At 36.5% G+C, this 11,951-nt stretch overlaps 1 protein-coding gene across 6 annotated transcripts; it reads right to left on the bottom strand.

Annotated features, from left to right (window-relative positions):
- Positions 1–603: 603 nt before the first annotated feature.
- Positions 604–8,315, bottom strand: usf1 (upstream transcription factor 1). 6 transcript variants are annotated; one of them, XM_079480799.1, is made up of 11 exons: positions 7,838–8,315; positions 6,045–6,145; positions 5,485–5,534; positions 5,293–5,408; positions 4,749–4,862; positions 4,514–4,664; positions 4,312–4,399; positions 3,901–3,959; positions 3,680–3,774; positions 3,472–3,600; positions 604–3,329 (listed from the first exon to the last, which is right to left on the bottom strand). In XM_079480799.1, exons 2-11 carry the CDS (start codon positions 6,065–6,067, stop codon positions 3,240–3,242), a joined length of 915 nt encoding a protein of 304 aa, XP_079336925.1. In that variant the 5' UTR covers positions 6,068–6,145; positions 7,838–8,315; the 3' UTR covers positions 604–3,239. The 6 variants fall into 6 exon arrangements, with proteins under 6 accessions (XP_079336925.1, XP_079336927.1, XP_079336926.1 ...); XM_079480801.1 differs by having other exon boundaries at positions 4,345–4,399; XM_079480800.1 differs by having other exon boundaries at positions 5,293–5,402; positions 7,838–7,901.
- Between the last annotated feature and the right edge of the window lie 3,636 nt (positions 8,316–11,951).

The following is an 11,951-nucleotide window of genomic DNA, read 5'->3' as shown; positions in this document are numbered from 1 at the left end:
TAAGAGGGACAGTTAATTATAGATATGCAAAGTATTAAAAAACGGTGTATACTATGCTTTTTACAAATAATCATTTACTTAATTATGCATAAACCGTATTGCATGCTCTTCACTAGAATATTGCACTTTCAAACTTGTAGGTACTTTTGGATATGATTAATATTCTTTGTGGAGATAGGCTGCCTAAAAAACTGTTCTATCAAAGTAATATAGAGAATGGTAAGGGGAGTGGGTGATGGAGGTTCCACGTGAAGTTCACGTTCATCCAAGGGGCATTCAGCATGTCATGACTTAGACAGCAAGCAGCATCCCATCATCTGTGCACTCACACACTCACGCACACGCGCACGCACGCACGCACACACACACGTTTTTATTTTAAAAACGTAAAAGAAGAGAAACGCGAGACGATCCCTAAGCTACGCGTGAATAAGAAACTGGAAAAGCGGATGCTTCGCGTTTTTAAGGTGGAACGGATAGCGTCAATAAGAAACTGCGAATAAGAAGCTGGATTCAGCCTCGTAGCAAAATGGACATGGAGGCCCCCCCAACCCCCCGCACACACGCAAAGCCTACAGGAACCACAGCATAGCCATAAAGTTTAAGTTCAACCACACTTTATATAAATAAAAAAGGTTTACAGTGCATAAACTGCTGTTGCATAAACAGTGCATAAATAAAACATGTTTAAAGTTCAAATACTCATGTTGCATATACTGTGCATAAATAAAATAAAATTACAGTGCAAATACTGCTGTTGCATATAATGTGCATAACATTTTAACATTTTCAACAATTGACCATTTGCAAAAAACACCACTGTACCATAAAATCAAATATACATTAAAAAAGTGCACAATAACTAAATCCAACATACTTAAAAACACACACACACTAACATTTTTCAGTTCTCACAAACGTGCAAATTATCTAAAACTGCTGTTTGCGAGCCTTGTTTTCTGCAAAGGCAATGACAATGTCCTCCATGTCCAAAGACTGGCGAACATCGCGCTCAATTCACTGTTAGCATATTGAAAGAGGTCACTATTAACAGCTCAGCTCAGTGAGAGAAATTCACTCTACCTTCATCAGTGGAGGTCTCCTTAGGAAGAGCCTGAGGGCTGAGAAATTTAAGCAAAGCACCTTGAGGGAGAAAGAAAAGATGGTAACACTTAATAATAACAATCATTAATAGATGGTAAATTGATAGTTAATTAATCTTTAGTTTACTGTCATTTAACTGTTAGCAAACAGTCTTTTTACTGTTAACAAACAATGAAATTATAATTATATGTTTACTAATTATTAGTAGTGCTGTAAATTAACAGTTTATTGTAACACACATTATATCTATCATATAATATATTAGGTATCGGGTAATGATTAAACATTTTTTGTAAACCTTTAAGAAACCATTTTAAAATATCTATAAACATTACATAGGTAGACGACCAGATATTCCTAACACTTTGTTAAGGGTTACTAATGCTTAAAAACATCCCAAGCTAATGTTTGATGCACGGAATTTATTGTGTGGTTTTCCTAACCCCCCCATTTGGTAAATAGATCATCACGGTGGAATAGTTAGTATAGCATGCTAACGTTATGCCACTTTCATCAAAACCTATTACAAAGCTATAGCAATGTCATGTCATTAAATACGATAAACAGTGATTCTGGAACAGATCTGCATCTTCCTTATCCCGTTAAAAAACATATTACAGTAGTGTGTAACCATATTCCGTCCGAAGTTGCACTAACTGTTCGTTACAAGCAGCATTTGCCGTCAGGCAGGTTACAGGTAACGTTAGCTAACATATTTTTGCAAGCCTACCTGCTGCAAAATGACACCAAGACAAGAAGAGCTATTTTATCCAGTGTAATTTATCACTTACCACTATCTTGTTTATTCTTATCCTCCTCTTCCTTTCTTTTTTGGGATCCTGAAGCATAATTCCGCTTCATGACTGCCGACGGAGGTTTTGTTTTTGCCGGCAGCAGAGATCACGAAAGGGGCCCCTTGAGGGGATCCCAACAAAAGTGTCATTGCACTTTACTGCATTGACTGTCAAAGGGGCGCTCAGTTTGTCGTTGCATTTTATTCTTAACCAGTTGTTGTCTTTGGGCCCCAGGCCAGCTCGGGGCCCCAAGCAATTGCTTGGTTTGCTTGCCTTGTCGCGACGGGCCTGGGCAAGACACTCGCTTAACACTTCAATCTGATTACCCGTGAGGCTTAGCGAGTTTCTAGCAAACGTGAGCATCTCTTATTGACGCGTCTGCAAGCCGGCACGTATTCTGACATGATGCGCGATGTACATGGGTAAAGAGGAGGCATCGATCGCCACTGATTTCTACATATGTACATTTTTTGCCTTACTGTTTTAAAACGTTTCAAAATCACTAAACACTTGTAAACCTATTTAATACACATGGCTGCTACGATTAAAAAACGTGACACAAATGTGTAAACTGTTAACATTAAAACACCACATATTCGATTGAAGGTGCAGCGGCTGCAGTTTATTCAGATAACAGATGTTTGCCAACGCAAATAATTGTGTGTTTTAACTCTAGAAACGAAGGATACACTTCATCCGCATAAAAAAGGGTGCATACTGAGTGTCCTACCTACTATTATGAAACGAGACAGCCTCAATTATGCAGGCTTCAAACGAGACCTCCGGAGTACGCAGACTTCCGAAACGAGACACAGCCGATGCGTCCTTTAGTTATCGAGATCACACCCGGTACTTTGACAGTTATTGATGACTGAGCGAGAACACGAGGTCACAACACCACATATTGAGAAAATTAATAAAATAACATTTAGAGGAAGGGAACTCAATATTTTTTTTTTAATTCAGTTATTTTCTATTTATTTTGGTAGTCTGCATAGCTACTATGACACTGTACCACGTGCAATAACAATTAAAAGGCAGTCACATTAAATGTATATTATTTAGAAAATGTTACCGTCAACCCTTGTGAAAATTATTAAACATAAAAAAGTGTTCATAACACAAATATAAAACGAACAAATTCCTTCAAGTTCTCATCAACTAAATTACATGAATGTATTAAAAAATATTTAAAATATGTTATGTACATAAGGCAAGATCCTGACCGAGGATCTCGTTGGGTTAACCAAATGTTGTTGGGTAAAAAGTCTTGCATTACATATTGGTTAACATGTTTTGATGCCATCTACTGCAGAAAACACTGGACTTATTTATAATTCTTCACTGAGGATCTGAACTTGCTGCTGCGACTATGCCATGCTGCCGGAGATAGTTCCTTAGAATTAGATTTTTAGATTTCCCATCTTCCACCTTTTGTAAAAAAAATCACAAAGCAACAAGATTATCTAATAAAAACCTGACCTCAGAAAGAGTGCAAAAAAGATAGGGACAGATAGGAATAACGACATTGAAATTTAAGCTGCTATCTCATGTACATACAGTATATATATACCTCTTGTCGTAATAGCTGGTTATCCATTCTCAACCTCTCAATATTGTTTAAATCATCTCCTAACCGGCTGTTACTTTGTCGCAGCTCCTGAATGTAATCACAGGCCTTTGATAGAATCCCACCTTTACTCTGTAAATTAACATAGAAATAATAAACATTGAAAGTTCCGTGCTGACAATAATATGAATATATGCTAATTAAACCATACCTGTGCTGTTTTAGTGGAATCCATGGTGCAGTCTGGGATTGTTTTTGAAAGCTGAACGATCCCGTTATGAATTTTATCTCTGCGCCTTCGTTCAACTGTATACGGAAATAATTAATGATGATTACCAACCGATAACCTAAATGTAATTACTGATGATTACAAACCGATAGCCTAAATGTAATTATCAATCACCTGCCAAAAAATCCATATATAATTCTTACCCTCATTATGCTGAGCTCGTCTTTTCTCATCTCTTGGGGTTTTAGGCCCATCTGTCGTGCTGTAAAAGTTGAAGATTACATTATAACAACTGTTTTTATTCTTTGGGACCACACACTATGAACTTATTTTTCAATAGCTGACTGAAGGTATACAATGTTTGTGTCGAAATCAAAGTAAGGCATTGAGGTAACAGTCCAGTCGGTAGCTTAAAGGCAAATTTAGCCAAAACAGTTCTTAAATGGACATGCAATTTTGCAGCATTCTGCAGGGCTTTCAGTTTAGTTTTGCGGCCGTAGATTACACATGGGCCTGCTGTTAACTTGTTTAAAAAAATGGGTGTAATCTTTACATAATGAAACAGATGCAGTTCATGAATCGGTGCATTGGAGAGGCTGGAAAGGCAACATTACTCATTGTAAGGTTGCATACGAGGTGCAATAGACCTATGGTTGGCTCCAGTAAGGACCCCTTGCGGTGACATCATGACATACAACTGACCTGAAGTAGGAGGAAGAAAAACAAACACAAGCAATGTTTCTTGTGGTGCATTCATACTCGTAACAATAATTCATCCCAAGACATCATTTACTGTATGTATTGAAGACAATGTACCTGCAGGGGCACTCTGACTGAGGAGTGCTTCTGAAGCTTGAACACCAGTCACCATAGTGCCTGTTGCAGCATCCGAGATAGTAGCAGGGTAATAAGTGTAATGGGTTTCAGTGCCATCTCCTTCGAAGCTCTCTGACTGAGAAAACACAGCCTAAAACACAAAGAAAGAGAACAACATTAGGGAAACTAGACAGAAAGGGACTAATATATGTCAGGTGTAAAAGCATGTATCCACCTGTGTAACAGGTTGTGTTGTGGCAGGAAACCCAGTCACTACACTAACTGCTGTTGAACCATCCGTTTCAGCTTCAAGCTGCCCATCTGCAACTTGGATTACTCGATATGTAACCTGAAGAAAATTAAGAGGATATATTTTTGTTATGCAATGTCATATTTATGAAACGCACATCTTTCCTATGGATATTTAAACTAAATAACTAAATACATTTAAGTTAAGAAAAAAGAAGCACTGGTTTGTGGTGCGTTAAAAATTTGAAGATTTTGGAGATACTGTGCGCTAATATAACTAATACTGCACTTTATCAACATGCAGGAAAAAGTGATGTGATCAATGCAGTAATAAAACCAGACAGCGAATTCCTCAAAATCTATACACAATGTTCACGGAAAACTCATTCAAGCCAATACCAGATGATAATGATGATCTGACTGCTGACCACTAGTAATCTCATCACCTGAGATGGATGTAAACAGGACATGGGTGTTTAATCACACCCCTCATCTCCTTCCTGCCCTGTGGTAGGGTAGAGTTCTCCTACCTGCCCCCCAGCTCCCTCGGTCTTGAACAGATATTTAATCGGCTGCTCGGTGGAGAACGTGGAAGCAGACTGAAAAGTTGTGATTGCTGATGAATCTTCCGCAGTGGCGACTGCCCCTTAAAAGGAAACCAAAATACATTCTCAAAAATGTTGGCATTACTGCTTATTGCTTCATGATTCTTCTGATAATACCTTCTTCAATGACTGGAACATTGACATCAAGTTCAACATTTTTCGGTTGCCTGAAAATGCAATATTTTACATAAAGATAAAATGCAGAAATGTTGACAATTAGAGCTGTAGAGTGTGGTTAAAGGAACAAATCACCCAAAAATAAAAGCTCTGTTGTCATTTACTCACTCTTCGGTTGTTCTAAATCTCTATATCTATTTTGTTTTTTTCTGATAAACACAGAGAAAGATTACATTTACATTACATTTAGCAGACGCTTTTATCCAAAGCGACTTACAAATTAGGTAAACAAGATATATGAAATAATGTGTGTAACACACAGTTCTTGGCCACCATTGAAACCTTTAGTTAACTTACAATGGTAGTCAAAAGTGCCTCAGAATTTTTTGCTTTCCTACATTCTTTAAATATCTTCTTTTTTGTTCAATAGAATTTGGAACAACTTTAGGGAGTTAATGAAGAGAGATTTTTCGTTTTTGGGTGAACTGTTCCCTTAACACAACAGTTCCAGAATAATTCAGGGTGTTCAATATTAGAAACATAATTTTATTTATACATACCCTTTCATATTCACAGTCAGCATATAACATGTCAAAATGTCCTCACTCCCTGTTGCTTGGACAATCCTTTACTGGATCCAGTAGAGAATGAAGGTTATCACCTAAAAGCAAATGTTAAATGGCTATTTCACCAGCAAATAAAAATGTCCCCATGTTTTAATCACCCTCAAGGCATCCTTACTGAATATGGCTTTCTTCTTAAAGAATACTGCAGTCAAAGTCATAATACCACATGTCATTTTACTTCCAAGCAGTAGAATGTGAAAGAATGGGCGTAGACTTTTTGAAGCAACAAAAAGTGCATCCAATGATCAAAGAACTGCTCGACAAGACCCGCATATCCGTGGCCAGAGGTTTGTAATTTGTTCCCTCAGTTTAAAAAAACGTACTCACAGATTCTAAAACTATTCCCACAGTTTACAAAACCATGCTCTCGGATGAATAAACTGTACCCACAAGTTTTCAATCCGTGCTCTCAGTTTTGGAAATATGTACCCTACATCTCATAATCTGTGCCCACGCTTTCATAATCTGTTCGCACAGTTTTGCAAACGGTAGCCTATTCGCGGAATTGAAAACTCTGTCATAAAATCAGATTAAGCTCCTACAGGAAGATTAACCAATATTGTGTACTGTTTTATTTTAGATTATATTATAAATTGTCATAACGAATTTACTTTACATATAAAGCATGTGTTCATTGCCGCGTTTCACTGACAAAGTTGGTTTGACATTAAATGTTCGATATTGAGGAAATTAGTGACCATCTCTAAGGTTACGTACACATTAAAATACATGTTTCAAACTTCAATAGAATTTACAGGGAATTACTTCAAGACTATGGTGTTCATGTGTGTATGTCACATTTTATTGATATGTATTAAAGTAAACTGTCAAATGCAAATATGTTTTAACTACTGTACGAGCTCATGCACAAATATACCATTATTTAAAGCTCAATAGAATTTATTGGGAATGACTTGTAGCCAAAAGAATGTACAGTGTGCATGTGTGTGTCAGATATAATGCACACCTTTTAGATTATTGATATGTATAAAAATAAACCGTCAAATCCTATGCAAACATTCCTGTGTGTATTATACCATTATTTAAAGCTCAATAGCAATACATAGGGATATCTGCATATGATTTTATTGTTGATTTTAATACTGAAAAAATCAAAAAGTTGTGCATAATAGCTGACAGGTACAGTTAGTTTAGTGGCTATAAGTCATTCCCTTTAAATGCTTTTTAAAAAAAGGAATTTTAATGTTTATGTAACTTTAGAGATGGTCCATAAATTAACGAATATCGAAAGTTAAATAAATGTCAAACAAACTTCAAACAAGTGAAACGCGGCAATGAACGCATGATTTATATGTGCGTGTGTGTGTAAACACATTAGGACAATTTATAATATAAAGACAGATTATGAATTTGTGGGTACAGATTTAAAAAAACACTGGCGATGGTTAACAAAACTAGGAGCACGGATTGGAAACTCGTGGGTACGGTTTAAGAAACGGTGCCTACTGCTTTTTTAAACTGAGTGACTGAATTACAAAACTGTAGCCACGGATTAGCAGGTCGTGTTTTTTTCTCCGACGGGCGACCAGCATAGAAAAAATTACTTGAAGGACAGCTAACGCTAGCTAGCCAGCTAGCAGCTATCTAGTCAGTTTAGACGAGGCACATTTAAAAGGCACGAGCAAATTATCGACACCTATCTAGAATCATTATGAAACTGATCATGATCAAACTAAAAGAACAGCCGAGTTTATTTCACATCTTACCTTTTGTTGTTGCGTCGCCTTGTTTACAATGGAACCACTACAACTCACACCTGAAATTGTGCGCATGCGCACCGAGAACGTGACATTTCTGTACTTGTAAAGCAATGAATCTCGTTCCGGACGCTACCCATAAGAAATAAGATTTATGTGTGACGGGTATTTCAGAAAGTGGATTGTGTATTTTTTGTTGTAAGCTTTAAACAAAGCCACTAGATGGAAAGCCTACGACATTTAGCCAAAACGCGTAACGGCGAATGCTAACGCACTGGCTTCAGCGGAATGTGGTAAAGAAGTCCAGATGGTAGTTTCTTTAATGAATGGCAATGGGTTTTGTAGCCATTACGGGTTTTTGGATTGGTAGTATTGGACCTTACATCTCATTTTAATAACTCTGGTTTGATTCTTCTTCTTGTTTTGTGGCGATTGGCATCCAGCGTCTTGATGCATTACCGCCACCCTCTGTTCCGAAGTGTGCATCAGAGAAACATCCACCTCCTCTCATCAATAATGATCAAATTAACTTTGAAAAGAAAACATTTCATTGCACCTGGGGTTCATTACACAGTCTAACTGTATCAGGAATAGGCCCTATAGGGGCTATGCCAGTTTGGTGTTTAAAGGAATACGTACTTCACCCAAAAATGTAGTATCCCTTTAACAGCATTAAATCGTATACTGAACCGTAACTTTAATAACTGCATTAACTTCAACAACTGCATTAACTCACCTATTGCACTGCAACTTTAATAGCCAATGTCAATAATTTATGCATACCTAAGTCACTTGCACTATTTTAGTCTAAATTATTATCTGTTCATATCCACCTGTACATTAATGTTCGTAGTATATAGCCATCTGTATATATTGTTCATAGTATATACCTACTGTCATATTTTCATAGAACATTCCTACTGCAAAATATTTTTATAGTCCATGCCCACTGTATTATATTCTCCCATATTGTATTCTGTATTTATTCTAACTGTATATCCTGCACTTGCTAACTGCACTTCTGGTTAGACCTAAACTACATTTCGTTACACTGTACTTGTATATGTGTAATGACAATAAAGTTGAATCTAATCTAATCTAACAGCAAGACAGGGCTAAAATGTATACATTCTAGTGAAGTGTAAATATGATATTTATTAAAAAGTGTAAATATGTAATTTATTAAAAAGTTTATCATAATTGTGATAAAAAACAATGGGCGGGTAAAGTTTTATAATGTAGTTTTTATGAGAAGCCGTAGTTAACAAAGTCGTTAAATGCAGGTTAAGTTATATTTTTACAGAATGTTTTTTACATTGTATAAACCATAATGACTGTGAATTTTCACAGGCAGTTTAACCTATTATTGTAAACGTTGCAAGAACTCGTGAAATAATTATGTGTTAAATGTCGTAAAGTTCATTTTTTTAAAGAAACATAATCTGAAACATCTTGTTTTAAAAGTAGTTTATGCTTTCCCAGTTTAGGACTTGTGTTTGTTGTGATGGGCAATGTCGAAGAGTTAGCGTTCAAATCACATCACGCTACTGAAGTCTGCTGGTCAAAACACGTTAATACATTCAAGGGAACAGCTCGAGACAGAAGCACATCACAATTCTTTTTACAAGAAGACAATGTGAATTGCCGCCCTGTATACCTTCTGTATATATTCGTAACATGACGTTAAAAAAACCACTATTGCACCCGTGGTTTGATCCCAGTACGGTACAAAGTATGATTAGCTTAAGCAAGTAACCCTGTGATATATTGTGGTATTTTATATTAAAAAGGCTGTACTGTACGATGACATGTGTAAAGTTCTAACGACATGTGTAAAGTTCTAACGACGTGAACACATAATTGATTTAAAAGTGAACAAATGCATTTTTTACAAAACACTGGACAGTGCCCGGGGTTCGATCCCTGACGGGAGGAATATCAGCACGTAGATAGAAGTAACCCCTGAGCTACGCCAGTGTCAAAATGTATGTCGTTAAAAAGTGTATATGACCTTAGGTTAACTTTTTACAGACTTCGTTCAACAAAGTTTGATTTCGATAATTCAGAAAAATCCCTGTGATTTAAATCGTTGACATGCTATTAAATATATTCAATGTAAATCACAGAAAATGACTTGAGCCGGGTTTTCACAGGCAGGGTCAATTAAATATATCGGGAGATGATCAAATTTCAGCCTGAACTTTGTATTTTCTACAGTTCTGCTTCTTTAGCAGTACCCTAGGCTTAATGAAACATACAACGTGTAAAGATTTCGTTTAAAAAGTCATTTATTTGTGATCAAATGTACTGTTTTACTTAAACACTAGGCAGTGCCCGGGGTTCGATCCTGATGTAGGAAACCCTGCAATGCAGAATGGTTGAGAAGTAACCCTTGAGCCAAGCCAATGCGGAAGCAAAAGAACTTTAAACCTGTATTGCTCTATTTATTGTATGGACACTGCACATGGGCACTTTCTAAATTGTGTTGAACAGAACGTTGTTATAGTTTTATTAAAAACTATTTAGCAAGGTGTATGTAAGCAATGGTTTAAAGCATTTTATGATTAAGTTACAGTAGGCCTACAAAGATGTTTAAATTGTTAAACTGTTTTGGCCGGAAATACGTATTTTTCTTTGTCTTTGGTGTGTTAAGTTGCCCATGCATGTATTAAAACGAAAAATGGCAAAAATTTAATTGTCGGAACAAAAGCTATTTTATCTAGAAGCAAATGTTCACCCTTGCTGCGGAGTGGAAGAGAGAGGCGTAACTTAGGAGGGGGCGTAACGTGTAATTGTCCAAATCACACGGAACCACGTGAGATATAATAACGTCACATTGGCGGAAAGAGTTTACATTTAATTCTTTAAGTAATTTTCATGCAATAGTAACACAAATATTGGTATTTTTTCGTCGACAATCTATTAAAACATAACTTTACTCGTTTGGCATATAAGTGAGAAATATGTTTATGTTCTGGAGGGCTAATAAGTAGGGGTAAAGAGAACAAAATAAGCTAGCATTCGTGAATTTTAATAAACTGTAGGTAAATAACGTTAATTCAATTAAGAAGGGTTTCCGCTGTAGTGACACATAGCCAGCAAATACAGGAAGTTCATGTGTTGTGAAGTGTTTTTGATGAAATGTCCTATATATTCCATGCGACTTGAAGAACTCACGCAGAGAAGAGTCTCTTGTCTGGAGGGAACATGCATTTTGCAGGCATGTATATTATATTTTTATCTAGATGCAACAATGACTACATTTATGCTTTTTGCAGGACACAAATGTAAAGGCTTCAATGTGAAGGCTATTAAATTAAAGTTTAATGTGGTGGATCAAATTTACATGTTCCATTTGTTGTATGCTGACCTAACAATTGTATGAGAGACCTGCAGACAATATTGGAATTGGGTGCAAAGCCCAAAAGACCTGTTCTTTGGGGAGGTGGCAAAGCCTGCCTTTTTGGGGATGAGTTACAACAAACAAGAAGATTCACTCAAGAAGGTCCTGGGAAGTCATGTCCCAGAAGCCAGATACTTTTTGTTTGTGGTTCACCATCTGAAAGACATGGAAACATTTTTGTCAACCAATGCCATGGTCAAAAATGAGAAATTTCATTGCAGTGAAGGACTGAAGGAGTGAATGGCTGGGGGAGTGAATGAGTGAAAAATAATAAACAGATGTATGAATAAATAAACAATTAATACATTAATGCATTGAGTTTTTCTTAAATTTATGCTTAAAAGTATCCTGAAATATTTAGAACTCAAACATATTCAGAAAATAAAATACAAATATATCTGTATTTCCAAAATGGTGTATTACAAACTTAACCTTTTTAATTTATTTGTTTATTAAACGGAATTTGTGCCACATATTAACCGACGCTGCAGTAACGTAGTGTTGTGTGGCCAGTAGAGGGCGTATTTGACTAGCTTCTGTTCTCCTGTGCAACCTTGAAGAGTTCCCGGTGGAAGTCGGGTGTTTAATATTAACGTCACAGATGGTTGTATGTTGCACCTGTAAATAAAGCCAGAGTTAATATTCCTTCCGTTCTCATAATTGTGTGTCACATAGGATATCCCACATACATTTGGAGAAGAAAAGCAATTAAAAAATACC

The sequence above is a fragment of the Barbatula barbatula genome (genome assembly GCF_947034865.1).
Source record: "Barbatula barbatula genome assembly, chromosome: 19".
NCBI classification, from domain to species: domain Eukaryota; kingdom Metazoa; phylum Chordata; class Actinopteri; order Cypriniformes; family Nemacheilidae; genus Barbatula; species Barbatula barbatula.
Note: the sequence above shows the minus strand (reverse complement) of the source record. Positions and strands in the feature narration are given on the sequence as shown.